This window comes from Chiloscyllium plagiosum, unplaced genomic scaffold (genome assembly GCF_037043375.1).
Source record: "Chiloscyllium plagiosum isolate Xiang-an unplaced genomic scaffold, Cpla_swu_hap1 HiC_scaffold_19, whole genome shotgun sequence".
Taxonomy (NCBI): Eukaryota; Metazoa; Chordata; class Chondrichthyes; order Orectolobiformes; family Hemiscylliidae; genus Chiloscyllium; species Chiloscyllium plagiosum.
The window spans coordinates 74250937-74270003 of NW_028270157.1; the positions used below are offsets into that span (position 1 = coordinate 74250937).

The window sequence follows — 19067 nt, forward strand, 5'->3', positions numbered from 1 at the left end:
CAGAGAGAGAGAGAGATATATCTATATATCCTGACAGAGAGAGAGAGAATCTGTATATCCTGACAGAGAGAGAGATCTGTATATCCTGACAGAGAGGGAGAGAATCTGTATATCCTGACAGAGAGAGAGAGAGATATATCTATATATCCTGACAGAGAGAGAGAGAATCTGTATATCCTGACAGAGAGAGAGAATCTGTACATCCTGACAGAGAGAGAGAGAGAGATATCTATGTATCCTGACAGAGAGAGAGAATCTGTATATCCTGACAGAGAGAGAGATCTGTATATCCTGACAGAGAGGGAGAGAATCTGTATATCCTGACAGAGAGAGAGAGAGATATATCTATATATCCTGACAGAGAGAGAGAATCTGTACATCCTGACAGAGAGAGAGAGAGAGATATCTATGTATCCTGACAGAGAGAGAGAATCTGTATATCCTGACAGAGAGAGAGATCTGTATATCCTGACAGAGAGGGAGAGAATCTGTATATCCTGACAGAGAGAGAGAGAGATATATCTATATATCCTGACAGAGAGAGAGAGAATCTGTATATCCTGACAGAGAGAGAGAATCTGTACATCCTGACAGAGAGAGAGAGAGAGATATCTATGTATCCTGACAGAGAGAGAGAATCTGTATATCCTGACAGTGAGAGACAGATCTCCATATCCTGACTGTGTGTGAGAGAGACAGATCTCTATATCCTGAGTCTGTGTGTGAGAGAGGGAGAGAGTTTACTGACAGTGAGAGAGAGTGGAATCTGTATATCCTGACAGTGTGAGGGAGAGAGGGATCTGTATATCCTGACAGTGAGAGAGAGAGAGAGAGAGAGAGAGAGAGAGATCTGTATATCCTGGCAGAGAGAGAGGGCGAGAGAATCTGTACATCCTGACAGAGTGAGACATTCTGTACATCCTGACAGAGAGAGCAAATGTATGGCAAATGTAGATAGTTAGTGTCCACAAGTACATAGGCATGTTGATGAAATTGTTGGAGAGGTGACAATGAAATTCATTGGGGAGGAAAAGAAATGTTAAGTGTTCAATCACGGTCAAAAGAATGTGGAGAGAAGAAATAAAGTGAAGTATACAACTCTGGGTTGGGGTACAGTGGTGGTGCGGTGTGGGAGCAAGGGGTCTTTGATGTGCTGATGCATAAGTCATTGAAGGTAGCAGGGCCAATTGAAATAGTAGTTGACAGTGCATACTGTATCAAAGTGTTATTAATAAGGGCTAAGAAAAGAAGAGCAAGAGGTTATGATGGGCTTGCATGAGCCAATAGTTTGGCCTCAGCTGAAAGAATGCATCTGTTTCTATGCATGCTCTTCAAGTAGAATGTTAGGGTTTTGCAGAAAATGCAATAAAGATTTAGGAGAATGATTCCAGAGATGGGGATTTTCAGTGACGTAGGCAGATTAGAAAAGTTGGGGCAATTCTCCTTGAGAAAAGAAAGCTGAGAGGACAAGGAATCTGATGGAGACATTCTAAATGGTGATTATGGACAGAGTGGATTTGAAGAAACTGTTCCCACTTGTGAAAGGATTGAGAGTGATTGAGTTCAGATTCAAAATAAGCAAAAGAAGCAAACATAGTCTGAGAAAATCTGTTTTGTGCAATAAGTGCTTAAGGTCTGGAATGTGCTCCTGAGAATGTGGACTCGGCAAATTCAATAGAGGCTTTCAAAAGGGAATTGAATGTTTCTTTTTGAATAGCAATATTCATGCAGCAGAGTGGCACTATGTGATTTTCTCATTCATTGTTGGTGGGGAGAAAATTTGCTGAATGGCTTCAGTATGTGCATAGTAGTTCTGAGATTCTGTGCTGGGGAGGCAAAGCGTGCTTGCTGTTGATTGCAAACTGAAGTGGGTGGAAATTGCAGTGTTTGTGGTTTATTGCTGCTGAGTACTTAAAGTTTCCAGTGAGCTGACTTGTTTTTCTGTAGCATCAGTTCTGTCTGGACCCTGAGCCCATTGCCATTAACTGTACAGCTTTCAACCATAATGGAAATCTGCTGGTGACTGGAGCTGCTGATGGCATCATCCGACTCTTTGGTAAGATAAACCTTTCTTTGTATTAGTAGTCAAAAGGTTGCCTTAAGTTTTAATATACAGGCCTGCTTGAACTGAACTTAACATTGAAGGGAGTGTAACCTCCTGCTGGTGTCCATTTATTCAGACAAGTGTTGGCCATTGTACCTTGCTGAATAGCTACCTAGCCACCCTCCAGAAAGGGCCACTTCATAGTGCTTCTCTGCATTAAACCTGTCGTCCTCTTTAAGCTATTACATAATCCAAAGCAGTGAGACTGGCTGGAACATTTCAGCTGACTGTAGTTGGTGAATTTAGCACTCAGGAGAATTATGGGGTTCTCATGGTGAGCTGATAGTGTCCATCTCTGAGCCAGGAGGATCACATTCAAGTACCACCTGTCGCAGGGGTGTATAATAACATCCCTGAGCAGGTTGATTAGAAAATACTACTGCAGAATTTGGTGTGGCTCTTCCTCACAAAAGCACTCAACCTTAGAATGAGCTGCTAGTGGAGATGGTGGAGGTAGGTACAATTCCAACACTGTGACTCGATTGGCCAATGGGGTGGAAATGATGTGAGTTTGAGTGGTTTGGCGTTTTCTTAAAATAGCTTCTGGCATATCTGCTCTCAGGTGGAGCAATTCCCCTCCAGGACATCCCAGATGGCATCCTATTTCAAGGACTGCAATACACAACAATGCTAGAACACCTCCCCCACTCCCCCAACCAAGTCCTCACCTTCCAACCCACTAATCTCAGATACAACGCATTATCCACCACCATTTCCGTCACCTCCAATCAGACCTCACCACCAGAGATCTGCTTCCCTCCCCAGCTCTATCTGCGTTCTGCAGAAACCATTCCCTTCATGACTCCCTTGTTAGGTCCATGCCCTTCACCAACCCATTCCTCCACTCCTGGCACCTTGTCACTGCAAGAGATGTGAAACCTGTGCCCACACTCCCACCCCACCAAGGCCCAAAGGATTTTTTCACATCTGGCAGAGAATTTCTCGCACGTCCAAACACCTCATCTACTGTGTCCTTTGCTCTCTGTGGTCTCAGGGAGACAGGGCGCCAACTCATGGAAAGTTTCAGGGAACAAGCCTGGGACACACGCACCAAACAACCCCACCACCGTGGCCAACCACTTCAACTCTCCCTCCCACTCCATCAAGGACATGCAAGTCCTAGGCTGCCTCCTCTACCAAATCCAAGCCACCTAACGACTGGAGGAAGAATGCCTCATCTTCTGCCTTGGGACCCTTCAACCACACGGCATCAACATCAACTTTACTAGTTTCCTAAATCTCCTCTCCCCCCAACTCATGCCCAGACCCAACCCTCCAACTTAGCACAGTTCAAGAGGGCAGTGCCACGTGTCCATCTTCCTTCCCACTTATTCACTCCACCCTCCCCTCCAACCTATCACTGTCACCCCCCACCTGCATCTACCTATCACCTTGCCAGCTGCTCCACTCCCCCCATTTATCTCTCACCCCTTTCCTCCCCCCCCCCAAACATTCCTGATAAAGTGCCTTTGCCCGAAACGTCTATTTTCCTGCTCCTCGTATGCTGCCTGACCTGCTGTGCTTTTCCAGCGCCACATCTCTTGACTCTGATCTCCAGCATCTGCAATGCTCACTTTCTTCTGGTTTGTACACCTGTCAATCCCAGTGTTGCGTGTCTTTCTAATTAAAGCAATCTTTTGAGAAAGATTTGTAATGAGTCACCCAACCACTAACTCTCCATTCTCAAAAACCAGAGACTAACTTCTCGCTGTCTTCCTTCATTCCTTCCATTCTGAAGGTCTGCCGAATCAGTGTGCTTTATTTAATGTGTTTCAGACATGCAGCGGTATGACTGCGCCATAAGCTGGAATGCACATTCTGGGGAAGTTTATTCAGTTGAATTCAGCTATGATGAAAACTCAGTTTACAGCATCGGTGAAGATGGAAAGGTAATTGCATAGCTATCAGACAGGGAACTTGAATGGTGTGAGTGAACAATTCAGTCAGAGGGGCGGTAACACTTGGAACTCTACCTGTACTTCACTGTAGGATAATCCTGCTTCCTCCAGAGTCTTACCTTCCGTTTAATCAGAAATACTCTCCACATTCAGTTTTTCACAGTGGGGTGCATGCAAGAAGCTTCCAGTTAGACTTATTTGGAAGGATATGGTTGAGAGTCTGTGGTAGATGAGGTGCCAAGTCAGGGCAGGACTTGGAATGTAGGCTCCTGGTAAGTGTTGTTGAACAGCGAGACCTTGGAATGTAGGTCATAGTTCCTTGAAAGTAGAGTTGCAGGTAGATAGGACAGTGAAGAAGGCACTTGGTATGCTTGTCTTTATTGGTCAGTGCATTGAGTATAGGAGTTGGGAGGTCATGTTGTGGCCACTTGGTTAGGATATTGGCTAGGCCATTTTTGGAATACTGTGCAGTTCTGGTCTCTCTGATATACAAAAAGTGTTGTGAAGCTTGAAAGGGTTCAGAAAAGATGTCCAAGGATGTTACCAGGGTTGGAGGGTTTCACTTATAGGGAGAGGCTGAATAGGCTGGGGCTATTTTCTCTGGAGTGTCGGATGCTGAGGGGTGACCTTATAGAGGTTTATAAAATCATGAGGGGCATGGGTAGGGTAAATAGACAAGGTAGTCTTCTCTGGAGTGGGAGAGACCAAACCTAGAGCACATAGGTTTAAGGTGAGAGGGGAAAGATTTAAAAGGGACTGAAGGGTCAATGTTTTCACGCAGAGGGTGGTGTGTGTGTGGAATGAGTTGCCAAAGGAAGTGGTTACGAATGGTGCAACTACAACATGAATATGAAGGGTTTCGAGGGATAGGGGCCAAATGCTGGCAGATGGGACTAGATTTATCTAGGATAGCTGGTCAGCATGGACAATTTGGACCAAAGGGTCTATTTTGTGCTTGACATCTTTGACTCTTGTGTCTGTTGGTGAGTGGGTGTGCTTGAACATTTGGAGGATTGTTTCATTGATTAAGTTTAAAGTTTGTTGCAGCAAGTTGGTTTGTGTATCCAATTAAGAGATATATAAGTTTTAATTAATCTGATGAGTTTGGCCTTTCATTTTTGATTCTCTTATTGATCCAGTTTATTCAATGGAACATCCATAAGAGCGGAGTCAAGGTTTCTGAATGCGAGATGCAGTCAGATGCTATCGGCCCGTTTGTCCTGTCTGGGTACAGTGGGTACAAGCAAGTTCAGGTGCCCCGTGGAAGACTATTTGCATTTGATTCAGAAGGGCACTATGTACTCACTTGTTCCTCCTCCGGTGGAATTATTCACAAGGTAAGGCTCAAACATCTGTATATGTAATGGAAATTTAGTTTACTTTCAGATTCTTCTGAAGAATCAGTTGATACTGTGATATGACTTCCTTACTACTTCATCCAGTAGCCATTTGTTCAGGTTTACAAATAACAGTGCACATGACAGACTGCCCAATATGAAACATTATAGCTGAGCATTGTTGCCTCAATTAAAATGTGTGCTTTCAACAAAAGTAATAATGTAACTATCAGGACTTGGATTTCTGGTTGTATGTTTCTTTGCCCTCCCATACCATAAGCACTGATCCTAACTGCAACCCTAGAATTCATGTCCTGCCATCAGTGGCATCTAATCTCGATGTTACTTTACAATTACCTTAGTATTATGATTCACTCTTGTGGTGAAATTACTCTTGTTCAGTGAACCATACAGAATGCTGAATAAAGTCTACCTGGAATACTGTATGCAGTTCTGGGTGCGACATATCAGGAAGGATGTATTGGTCTTGGTGCAGCACCGATTCAGTGCAATAATACCAGGGCTAAAAAGCTTACATTATGAGGACAGATTTTGCAAAGTACTTTCCCTTCAGTTGGGGTGGTCTGGGTATTTAGAAAGACAAAATAAGTTGATTAGGAATTATTTTCTCTGCTGGAGAACCCAGAACAAGAGCTCACTCGTTTCCTCCAATGACACTGCACGCTGACCGTTATTTCAGAGATGTGCAATTCATATTGGTGCATATTTGTCAGGTGAGGACATTATGAACTAGGAAACAATGGCAAATTGAGCATGACTGATCTATCAGAGCTGATTTATATCTTAATTCTCATCTAATTGAATAGAGAACAGGCTCAAGGGGCTGAGTGACTTACTCATATTTCTCTACTCCAATTGTATGATGCAGTTGCTGTAACTCTTACTGGGCTGAGTTATACTACCTCAAAGATGGAATTGAATTCTGACCAATTGGACTGTGTAGATAGATTATGGCGATGCCATTCCCATGATTGAGCAGTGGAGCAGGTTTGGTCAGGGTATGGAAGGGAAAGGATGACAGCAAATGAACATGTTAAGCCCAAGTGGATACAATGCACCACCTGAAACTATGGATGTAGAGAGCAGGTGAACAGGTAGTAAATGCTCAGCAAAGAGCAGTGAAAGCATTATTTTATACACATGCTCTAAAATTATAAGATTCTTGGGTGCCATTAGGTTAAAGTTTGCGCATGCTGTAATACATGTATAAATATTTCATTGGGGAGTAAAATTTATTGCTTAATCAGGCTGTTCCTTGCCCCAGAACACACCTCACGTATGTACAGCTCATTTGCAGGTTCCACCATCTAATGTGTTTTAAAATACCACATTATAAAAGATCTTGAAGTAAGGGAGCACTTAGGAGGCAGCAATCATAATGTGGTAGAGTTCAGTCTGCAGTTTGAAAGAGAGAAGGCAAAATTGGATGTAATGGTGTTACAGTTAAATAAAGGTAATTACGGGGGCATGAGAGAGGAACTGACAAAAATTGACCTGAAGCAGAGCCTAGCGGGGAAGACAATAGAGCAACAATGGCAGGAGTTTCTGGGTGTAGTTGAGGATACAGTACAGAGGTTCATCCCAAAGAAAAGAAAGATTATCCGGGGGGAGGATTAGACAGCCATGGCTGACAAAGTAAGTTTGGAGATGTATCAAAGAAAAAGACAGAGCCTATAAAGTAGCCAAGAGCACTGGGAAATCAGAAGATTGGGAAGGCTACAAAAACAAACAGAGGATGACAAAGGGAGAAATAAGGAAGGAGAGGATCAAATATGAAGATAGGCTAGCCAGTAATGTTAGAGATGATAGTAAAAGTTTCTTTCAATACAGAAGAAACAAACAAGAGGCAAACATAGACAGTGGGGCATTCCAAATTGCTGCTGGAAGCCTAGTGATGGGAGATCAGGAAATAGCTGAAGAACTTAATAAGTACTTTGCATCAGTCTTCACAGTGGAAGACATGAGTAACATCCCAACAATTAAGGAAAGTCAGGGGGAGAATTGAGTATGACAGCCATTACAAAAGAGGAAGTGCTATAGAAAAGCTAAAAGGTCTAAAAATTGATAGATCTCCTAGCCCCAATGGGCTACATCCTAGAGTTCTGAGGGAGGTGGCTGAGGAAATAGCGGAGGCATTGGTTGTGATCTTTGAAAAGTCACTGGAGTTAGGGAAAGTCCCAGATGATTGGAAAATCACTGTTGTAACCCCCTTGTTCAAGAAAGGATCAAGAAAAAAGATGGAAAATTATAGGCAGATTAGCCAAACCTCGGTTGTTGGTAAAATTCTTGAATCCATCGTTAAGGATGAGATTTCTAAATTCTTGGAAGTGCAGGATCGGATTAGAAAAAGTCAGCATGGATTTAGTAAGGGGAGTTCATGCCTGACAAACTTGTTCGAATTCTTTGAAGAGGTAACAAGTAGGTTAGACCAGGGAAACCCAGTGGATGTTATCTATCTAGACTTCCAAAAGGCTTCTGATAAGGTGCCCCACAGGAGGCTGCTGAGTAAAGTGAGGGCTCATGGTGTTCGAGGTGAGCTACTGATATGGAATGGCTGTCTGACAGAAGGCAGAGAGTTGGGATAAAAAGTTCTTTTTCGGAATGGCAGCCAGTGACAAGTAGTGTCCCGTAGGGTTTAGTGTTGGGGCCACAGCTGTTCACTTAATGCGATTAGATTAGATTCCCTACAGTGTGGAAACAGGCCCTTCGGCCCAACAAGTTCACACTGACCCTCCGAAGAGTAACCCACCCAGACCCATTTCCCTCTGACTAATGCACTGAACACTATGGGCAATTTAGCATGGCCAATCCACCTAACCTGCACATCTTTGGACTGTGGGAGGAAACTGGAGCACCCAGGGGAAACCACACAGACACAGGGAGAATGTGCAAACTCCACACAGACAGTCACCCGAGGCTGGAATCGAACCTGGGACCCTGGTGCTGTGAGGCAAGCAGCGCTAACCACTGAGCCACCATGCCGCCCCGTGAGCTGGATGAAGGGCCTGGAGGCATTCTGGCAAAGTTCGGCAAGGATACAAAATTAGGCAGATAGGCAGGTAGTACTGAGGTGGTGAGAAGGCTGCAGAAAGATTTAGACGGTTTAGGAGAATGGTCCAAGAAATGGCTGATTAAATCAACAAATGCGAGATCTTATACTTTGGGAAAAAGAATACAGGCATGGACTATGAGAAAATTCATAAAACCAAAGTACAAAGGGATCTGGGAATGCTAGTCCAGGATTCTCTAAAGGTTAAATTGCAGATTGAGTCTGAGATTAAGAAAGCAAATGTTTTGTTGTAATTTCTGTCAAGAATGTTGGAATATATAAGCAGTGATATGCTTCTGAGATTTTAAAAAGCTCTAGTTAGGCCCCTTTAGAATACTGTGTCCAATTTTGGGCCTCAGACCTCCGGAACGATGCGTGTCCAGCAGAGATTCACAATGATGATCCCTGTTACGGTAGGCTGAGGATCCTGGGATTGTATTCATTAGATTTTGGTGGTTATGAGGAGATCTAATAGAAACTTATAAGATGGATAGAAAAAGTAAGCGCTGGGAAGTATTCTCCTTGAGGAGGGGAGACTGGGACTCATGGGCACAGCCTCACAATTAGAGGGGATCAATTTAGAACGGAAATGAGGACAGTTCTTCAGCCAGAGAGTGGTGGGCCTGTGGAATTCATTGCCAAGGAGCGCAGTGGAGGCTAGAACATTAAATGTTTTCAAGGCGGAGATTGATAAATTCTTGATCTTGCAAGGAATTAAGGGCTACCTGGAGAGTGCAGGTAAGTGGAGTTGAAATGCCCATCAGCCATGATTAAATGGCGGAGTAGACTCGATGAGCCAAATGGCCTTCCTTCCACTCCTATGTCCTACGGTCTTACATTCTTTGGATTTAGAACTGCATCATGACTCTCTGCCACATGGCATATGGTGACAGTGTGATGGCGTGCAAGTGCACAGTGCTATGCAACATATTGGTGACCATGTGATCAGCCAAATCAACTATGCGGCACTGCACATGACCATCATATTGTGTGCCACATGGCATATGGTTACAGAGTGGTGGTGTCCACTGATAGTAGCAGGGTAGTCATGAGTAACAGTAACAGAGTACTTGTTATGGGGTCTTTAACTTTCCAAATATTGATTGGAAATACTAAAGTTCAAGTATGTTAGATGGGTCAGGTTTTGACCAATGTGTGCAGGATGGTTTCCTGGCATAGTATGTAGACAAGCCAACAAAGGGGCAAAGCTGTATTGGATTTGGTACTGGGTAATGAACCTGGCCGGGTGTTAGATTTGGAGGTAGGTGAGCACTTTGGTGATAGTGACCACAATTCGGTCATGTTTACTTTAACAATGGAAAAGGATAGGTATTTAACACAGGGAAAGAGTTATTACTGGGGGAAAGGCAATTATGATACAATTTGGCAAGATTTAGGATGCACAGGATGGGGAAGGAAACTGCACGGAATGGGCACAATTGAAATGTGGAGCCTCTTAAATGAGCAGCTACTGCGTGTCCTTGATAAGTGTGTACCGGTCAGGCCAGGAGGATGTTGTCAAGCGAGGGAGCCATGGTTTACTAAAGAAGTTGAATCTCTTGTCAAGAAGAAAGCTTATGTTACGATGGGATGTGAAGGCTCAGTTAGGGCACTTGAGAGTTATAAGTTAGCCAGAAAAGACCTAAAGAGAGAGCTAAGAAGATTCAGGAGAGGACATGAGAAGTTATTGGCAGAAAGGATCAAAGAAAACCTTAAGGTTTTCAAAAGAAATACCGGGAATAAAAGAATGACAAGAGTAAGATTAGGGCCAATCAAGCATAGTAATGGGAAGTTGTGCATGGAGTCTGAGGAGATGTGGACGTGCTAAATGAATATTTTTCCTCCGTATTCACACTGGGAAAAGACAATGTGGTTGAGGAGAATTCTGAGATACAGGCTACTAGACTAGGCAGTATTGAGGTTCACAAGGAGGAGGTGTTAGCAATTCTGGAGGGTGGAAAATAGGTAAGTCCCCTGGGCCAGATGGGATTTATCCCAGGATTCTCTGGGAAGCCAGGAGGAGATTGCCGAGCCTTTGGTTTTGATCTTTATGTCGTCATTCCCTACAGGAATATTGCCAGAAGACAGGAACAGAGCAAATGTTGTCCCCTTGTTCAAGAAGGGGAGTAGAGACAACCCTGGAAATTATAGACCTATGAGCCTTACTTTGGTTGTGGGTAAAGTGTTGGAAAGGGTTATAACAGATAGGATTTATAATCATCTGGAGAGGAATAAGTTGATTAGGGCCAGTCAACACGGTTTTGTGAAGGGTCGTGTCTCACAAACCTTAAGTTCTTTGAGATGGTGACCAAATAGGTGGATGAAAGTAAAGTGGTTGATGTGGTGTATATGGATTTCTGTAAGGCATTTGAAAAGGTTCCCCAGGGTAGGTGGTTTAGCAGTTTGGATCAGAAATTATCTAGCTGAAAGAAGATAGAAGCTGGTGATTGGTGGGAAATTTTCAACCTGGAGTTCAGTTACTAGCGGTGAACCTCAAGGATCTGTTTTGGGGCCACTGCTGTTTGTAATTTTTATAAATGACCGAGATGAGGGCATAGAAGGATATATTAGTAAATTTGTAGATGACACTAAGGTCGGTGGAGTTGTGGATAGTGCTGAAGGATGTTGCAGGTTACAGAGGAACATAGATAAGCTGCAGAGCTGGGTTGAGAAGTGGCAAATGGAGTTTAATGCAGAAAAGTGTGATGTAATTCACTTTGGAAGGACTAATAGGAATAAAGTACAGGCCTTTCGGCCCTTAATGTTGCACCAACCTGCAAAATTAATCTGATGCCCATCTAACCTATACTGTTGCATTATCCATATGTATGTCCAATGTCCCTTTAATTGCCCTTCACGTCGGCAAGTTACAGACAGGCCGTTCCACCTCCCTACTACTCTCTGAGTAAAGAAACTACTACTAATATCTGTCCTCAGTCTATCACCCCTCAATTTAAAGCTATGTCCCCTCGTGTTAGCTGCCTTTATCTGAGGAAAAAGGCTCTCCCTGCCCACCCTATCTAACCCTCTGATTATCTTATACGTCTCAATTAAGTCACCTCTCAATCTTCTTCTCTCCTTATTCTCGGTTCCCTCAGCCTTTCCTCGTGAGACCTTCCTTCCATACCAGGCAACATTCTAGTAAATCTCCTCTGAACCCTTTGCAAAGCTTCCACATTCTGCCTATAATGCGGTGACCAGAATTGCTTTGCAATACTCCAGATACGGTCTTACCAGTGTCTTGTACAGCTGAAGCATGACCTCATGGCTCCGAAACTCAATCACTCTATTAATAAATGCCAACCCACCATATGCCTTCTTAACAACTCCTGGGTGGCAACTTTCAGGGATTTATGCACCTGGACACCGAGATCTCTGTTCATCTACACTGCCAAGAATTTTACTGTTAGCCCAGTACTCTGCATTCCTGTTACTACTTCTGAAGTGAATGACCTCACATTTTTTCGTATTAAACTCCATTTGCCACTTCTCAACCCAGCTCTCCATTTTATCTATGCCTCTCTCTAACCCACAACATCCTTTAGTGTGATCCATGACTCTGCCTACCCTAGTGTGATCCGCAAATTTTCTACATCAGATTCCAGATCATTTATAAAACTGACAAACAGCAGTGGCCCCAAATTGGATCCTTGTGGCACACCACTGGCAATTGAGCTCCAGGATGAATATTTCCCATCAACCACCACCCTCTGTCTTCTTTCATCTAGCCAATTTCTGATCCAAATGTTAAATCACCTTCAATCCCGAAACTCCTTATTTTGTGCATGGGGAACCTTATCAAATGCCTTCCTTCAACCGCCTTACCTTCATTCACCTGTTTGGTCACCTTCTCAAAGAACTCAATAAGGTTAGTGAGGCATGACCTCCCCTTTACAGAAGTGTTAACTATTCCCCAATCAAATTATATCTTTCCAGATGATTATAAATCCTATCTCTTACAACCTTTGCCAACATCTTACCCACAACCGAAGTAAGGTTCACTGGCCTATAATTACCAGGCTTGTCCCGACTCTTCTTAAACAAACAACGTTTGCGATCCTCCAGTCTTCTGGCATTATTCCTGTCGACAATGATGACATAAATTGGTTAGTGGTTAGCATTGCTGCCTCACAGCGCCAGAGTCCCGGGTTCAATTCCTGCCTCAGGCAACTGTCTGTGTGGAGTTTGCACATTCTCCCCGTGTCTGTGTGGGTTTCCTCCAGGTGCTCCAGTTTCCTCCCACAGTAAAGGTGTGCAGGTTAGGTGAATTGGCCATGCTAGATTGCCCGTAGTGTTAGGTAAGGGGTAAATATAGGGGTATGGGTGGGTTGTGCTTCAGCGGGTCAGTGTGGACTTGTTGGGCTGAAGAGCCTGTTTCCACACTGTAATGTAATCTAATCATAAAGATCAAAGCCAAAGACTCTGCAATCTCCTCCCTAGCTTCCCAGAGAATCCGAGGATAAATCCCATCTGGTCCCGGAGTCTTATCTCTTCAGATCTTCCAAAATTGCTAAAACCTCCTCTTTGTCAACCTCAATCCCATCTAATCTTATAGTCTGTATCTCCATATTCTCAGTAACACTGCCCTTTTACAATGTGAATGCTGATGAAAAGTATCCATTTAAGTGCTTTCCCTATGTCCTCAGCTTCCCCACACAACTTTTCACTACTATCTTTGATCAGCCCTAATCTTACTCTAGTCATTCTTTTATTCCTGATGTACCTATAGAAAGTCTTAAGGTTGTCCTTGATCCTATCTGCCAACTTCTCATATCCCCTCCTGGCTCTTCTTAGCCCTCTCTTTCGATCTTTTCTGGCTAACTTATAGCTCTGAAGACCCCTAACTGAGCCTTCACGCCTCATCCTCACATAAGCCTTCCTCTTCCTAGAGCTTCAACTTCTTTAGTAAACCATGGCTCCCTCTCTCGACAACTACCTCCCTGCCTGATTGGTATATACTTATCAAGGACCCGTAGTAGCTGTTCCTTGAATAAGCTCCACATTTCAATTGTGTCCATCCCCTGCAGTTTCCTTCCCCATCCTATGCATCCTAAATCTTGCCTAATCGCATCATAATTGCTTTCCCTGCAGTATATACCTTTCCCTGCCCATTGCTATTGTAAACATAACCGAGTTATGGTTACTATTGCCAAAGTGATCCCCTACCTCCAAATCTGGCCAGGTTCATTCTCCAGTTCCAAATCCAATATTGCACCGCCCCTTGTTGGCCTGCCTACATACTGTGTCAGTATGTAGTCGGTAAGAGTACCGTGCTATTAGTGAGATTCCTGATAGTGTAGATGAGCAAAGAGATCTTGGTGTCCATGAACGTAGTTCCTTGAAAGTTGCCAACCAAGTTGATAGGATTGTTCAGAAGGCATACGGTGTGTTAGTTTTTATTGGTAGAGAGGTTGAGTTTCGGAGCCACAAGGTCATGTTGCAGCTATACAAAACTCTGGTGCGGCCGCACTTGGAGTATTGCGTACAGTTCTGGTCACTGCATTATCGGAAGGATGTGGAACCCTTGGAAACGGTTCAGAGGAAATTTACTAGGATGTTGCCTGGTATGGAGGGAGAGTCTTATGAGGAAAGGCTGAGGGACTTGAGGCTGTTTTCATTAGAGAGCAGAAAGTTGAGAGGTGACTTAGACAATAGACAATAGGTGCAGGAGTAGGCCATTCAGCCATTCGAGCCTGCACTGCCATTCAATATGATCATGGCTGATCATTCCTAATCGGTATCCTCTTCCTGCCTTATCTCCATAACCCTTGATTCCACTATCTTTGAGAGCTCTATCCAACTCTTTCTTAAATGAATCCAGAGACTGGGCCTCCACTGCCCTCTGGCGCAGAGCATTCCACACAGCCACCACTCTCTGGGTGAAGAAGTTTCTCCTCATCTCTGTCCTAAATGGTCTATCCCTTATTTTTAAGCTGTGTCCTCTGGTTTGGCACTCACCCATCAGTGGAAACATGTTTCCTGCTGCCAGAGTGTCCAATCCTTTCATAATCTTATATGTCACAATCAGATCCCCTCTCAATCTTCGAAACTCAAGGGTATACAAGCCCAGTCGCTTCAGTCTTTCAGTGTAAGGTAATCCCGCTATTCCAGGAATTGACCTCGTGAACCTACGCTGCACTCCCTCAATAGCCAGAATGTCTTTCCTCAAATTTGGAGACCAGAACTGCACACAGTACTCCAGGTGCGGTCTCACCAGGGCCCTGTACAGCTGCAGAAGCACCTCTTTGCTTATATACTCAATCCCTCTTGTTATGAAGGCCAGCATGCTATTAGCCTTCTTCACTATCTGCTGTACCTGCATGCTTACCTTCATTGACTGGTGTACAAGAACACCCAGATCTCTCTGTCCTGCCCCTTTACCTAAATTGATTCCATTGACTTAATTGAGACATATATGATAATCAGAGGGTTAGATAGGGTGGACAGTGAGAGCCTTTTTCCTCGGATAGTGATGGCCAGCATGAGGGGACACAGCTTTAAATTGAGGGGTGATAGATATCAGAGGTAGTTTCTTTACTCAGAGTAGTAGGGACGTGAAATGCACTGCCTGCAACTGTAGTAGACTCGCCAAGTTTAAGTGCATTTAAATGGTCATTGGATTAACATATGGATGAAAATGGAATAGTGTAGGATAGATGGGCTTCAGATTGGTTCAACAGGATGGTGGAACATCGGGAGCCGATGGGCCTGTACTGTGCTGTAATGTTCTATGTTCTGTGACACTGTGCCCACACCGCAAATGGTGATAGTGTTGTGTCCATGGCCATACTGTGCATGGCACAACAACCTGAGAATGGGGTATTTACATTTGTTTCCTCAAAAAGCCAGCAATAGGAGTACAAAACTATATATATCGTGATGATGTATAACACAGAACCCCTGTATGAGATTCACTAAGCAGTTTGTCTCATTGACTGTCCACAGTACAAATAAGCCCAGGAGTAAGCCATTTCAGCCATTCATCAATTTCTATCACATCCAAAAATATTTGGCAAGTGTAGTTACATGCAGCAGTAATAATGTGCCTAGCTTTTGCTAATTGATGTAATTGATCTGTAGCTAACAGACCTTTTGAAAAAGGCAAGTCTGGATTACAAGGGTTTGAATACCTTTACATTTATCTTGGTATTTGGTTCCTGATAGTTACTTCTCTTTCATCAGTCAATGTTTTACAAACTTGAAAGGTTTAAGTCTAATTTATAATTCACTTTTTCACTAATTCCCTTGTGACGCCAGGGTGATCTATCGATTCTAACTGGTCGAGACAGGTTAGATGCAGAAATGATATTCCTGATTCTTCACCCAGAGTGTGGTGAGCCTGTGGAATTCATTACTACTGAATGCCAGACCATTGTATGATTTCAAGAATGAGTTAGGTTTTGCTGTATGGGGAGAAAGCGGGAACAGGCTACTGAGTTGGATGATCAGCCATAATCAATGAATGGCAGAGCAGACTCAATAGTCTATTCCTCCTCTTTCTATTCGTATAAACCATTTCACATTTTTCATAATTCTTGCTACTTTTCTACTCCAACATCTCCATATTTGGGCACATTGGACAAATCCAGATGGTGGGAAGTGCGGAGAGGAGGAATGGGTGAGTTAGAAGTAGCTGAGTGGAAGGGGAGGCATGAGCGAGTCAATGCGAGGATGAGTACAGATGAACAGTATAAGTGAGTGGATGTTGCAGAAATGGGTTGAAAAGGTGGGTATGTGTGTGGCCGAGAGAAAGAAACTGGTTTTAATAGGTATGTGGAATTAAGGGGGAATAGGGCTTAACTGAGTCTTCTGTTACCATGGAAAATTAAGAGTTTAGCTGAATCCTACCTGAGTATGTTAAATAACATGATTTGCAGAGTACTGAATTTTTTTCATGTTTATTATGTCCTATTTTCTTGATCTATAATACTTTAATATACAAAATATTCCTCTGCTACTTTATTGCTGTTCTGGTTTTTCCAGAGTTGTTAATTTTCAAAAGTTTTCACATATTTATTCATGGGACATGGACATTACTGACAAGACCAGATTTTCTTGCCCAACCTTAATTACCCTTGAGAAAATGGTGCTGAAATAAAATATGATTTTTATGAAGCTTCACCTTCAGTCTCTAGCTGCACTGATTGCAGTAATGCTGAGTTCACTTTGGTAATTTGATAGTAATGCATTGGTGTACATACTTGATTGTTATAGAAGGTAAACGAAGGGAAAATGGCATATTTGAAATAGCCTCATCGCATTTGATAAAGATTTACAAATACATGATTCCTTTGTAAATAAAAAAAGAAAAAATGTTTCAGATTTTTTTTCCTTTGGCCTTTCCTATTTCTATGTCCTGTCCTAACGGTGTGGTTATGTTTTCAAGTGATCTTTTAGATTTGGCCATTTGTAAATGAATACTATATGTGATTTTTGTATGTGAGATTCTATCTTTTGCTAAATTTTTGAGATGAAAATCCTATTTTCTTTCAACATATGCTTGCAGAAACAAATTCCTGTTGTTTTGGTTAATCTGTACTGGGGCTAACACTTCATGGGGATAGGCAAAAGTTGATACAGGAATAAACAAGACTCTAGATTCAGTTGTTCTGTTGACTGCAGTATGCGTTTTGTCTTCTAGCTGACAAATTCAGAGCAAATTTTGGAGCCTTGCCTGTCACTTGGAGGTCATCGAGCACCAGTGGTCACTGTCGATTGGTGCACTGCAATGGATTGTGGGACATGCCTTACAGCATCCATGGATGGGAGGGTTAAGCTGACAACTCTACTAGCCCAAAAAGCATGAATGGAAAACCGTTAAGACTGAAGCTACACTTTGGCTGACTGATTGACATTGCCTCATTAGCAAGATGCAGGGCATTGCAATACTGTGCTTCCAATTCAATCTGTGTAAATATGTGAAAATTTCACTAACCAAATGATTCCAATATTTTGCTGCATTCCCTCCAGTTACGTACCTCTCTATTGTCTGGCTAACTACTTTTTATATGAAAGCCATTTCTGTTATAGTCTCATTTTTAAAATTTCACTTCAAGAACAGCATATTGTGGATGACAGGGCCAGAGTTACTGTACTGTCTCAGCTTGATTATTTAAATATATTGTGGCCTGGGCACCCCTTTAATAGTAGCTGTCACCTCTTCTGTCACAATAATGGAACATGTCCTCAGGATGAGCAAATGTGCTGCCTTTTAAACTCTTGTCACACTATTGTGACATGAGTTGTATGTAATGTTTTGTGGTTCTACCATGTGCTGGCCATTTTAGGACCCAATTCAACCATAGATTCATGGGCAAGATCTTTGTTAGCTTTGCTAATCTAAGATGGAACAGTTGTTTGATACAACACCTCAATTTAGTGCCTTTGGTAGAAGGTTCAATGTTGTCTAACATCTTACTTCTGTGATATCGATTACCATCTAGTGGACTGTTTTTGCATTTTTTGTTTGTGCACAAGATCTGGGCAAACTATAAGGTTTCATGGTTAGGTATGCTGCAGATGCTCTCAATAGCTTCATGGTAACCTCATGGGCTTGCAGGATCATACATAAGAAGGAAACGTGAACAAAATAAACCTGATCCAGAAGTATTCACATTTTTATTTGCATGACTTTGTGATATATGCCTCACTTTGTCTTAGTTGAGAATTAAAGTGTAACAACCTGCTTGGAGGACTTTGTAAATACTCTTAACTGGTAATGTAGTTTTATCAAATGTGCACAAATAGAAGAAACACTGTTTACTCAAATGTAAGAGGATGTAGTGGTGCAGAGTTTCAATTTCTACCAACAAAAACTTGAACAAATTTCTATCTTTGCTGTGCTGTATTCATATACTGTATATACTCATGTATGGGTTGACCCTTACTTTGGCCAAATCACTTTGTATTTTCCATATATCTCGCGTATAAATCGACCCTAGTTCTTTACAGTTACTGATCCACATTTATAAGTCAGTGTGCTTGCCTATTGCGCTCCACACCGGCTTTCCAGTCTGCTGGTCGTACCGCTCCGTTCTAGGTCTTTTGTCTACTGGCCATCACGCTCGACGCAAGGTTTTCAGAGTTACTGTAATCTGCGAGTTAGTTTCCATGTTTTCAGTTAGCCACAGCCTACTGGCGTCAATGTAATACAGAGAGCGTTCAGGGACTGGGGGCTGCCTTGAAGATGAGTTTCCCTTTTTAAATGACCACATAGATATTGAGTTATTTGTGATTGTCTTTCTCTCACTAGTACTTAAGATCTTATTGTGGTTCTGTTCGCCGAGCTGGGAATTTGTGTTGCAGACGTTTTGTCCTCTCTCTAGGTGACATCCTCGGTGCTTGGGAGCCTCCTGTGAAGCGCTTCTGTGATCTTTCCTCCGGCATTTGTAGTGGTTTGTATCTGCCGCTTCCGGTTGTCAGTTCCAGCTGTCCGCTGCAGTGGTCAGTATATTGGGTCCAGGTCGATGTGCTTATTGATTGAATCTGTGGATGAGTGATTTGCCACTAGGAATTCCCTGGCTGTTCTGTTTGGCTTGTCCTATAATAGTACTGTTGTCCCAGTCGAATTCATGTTGCTTCTCATCTGCGTGTGTGGCTACTAAGGATAGCTGGTCGTGTCGTTTCGTGGCTAGTTGGTGTTCATGGATACGGATCGT

At 42.9% G+C, this 19067-nt stretch overlaps 1 protein-coding gene across 2 annotated transcripts in view; it reads left to right on the forward strand.

The window, feature by feature from the left end:
- Nucleotides 1-18100, forward strand: part of wdr91 (WD repeat domain 91) — a 129344-nt gene extending 111244 nt beyond the window's left edge. For both annotated transcript variants that reach the window (XM_087997542.1, XM_087997544.1), the window contains exons 12-15: nt 1948-2056; nt 3881-3993; nt 5142-5339; nt 17051-18100. In XM_087997542.1, the coding sequence (XP_087853668.1) occupies nt 1948-2056; nt 3881-3993; nt 5142-5339; nt 17051-17215 (585 nt within the window). In that variant the 3' untranslated portion in view covers nt 17216-18100. The remainder of the gene's footprint in view (nt 1-1947; nt 2057-3880; nt 3994-5141; nt 5340-17050) is intronic.
- The last annotated feature ends 967 nt before the right edge of the window (nt 18101-19067 follow it).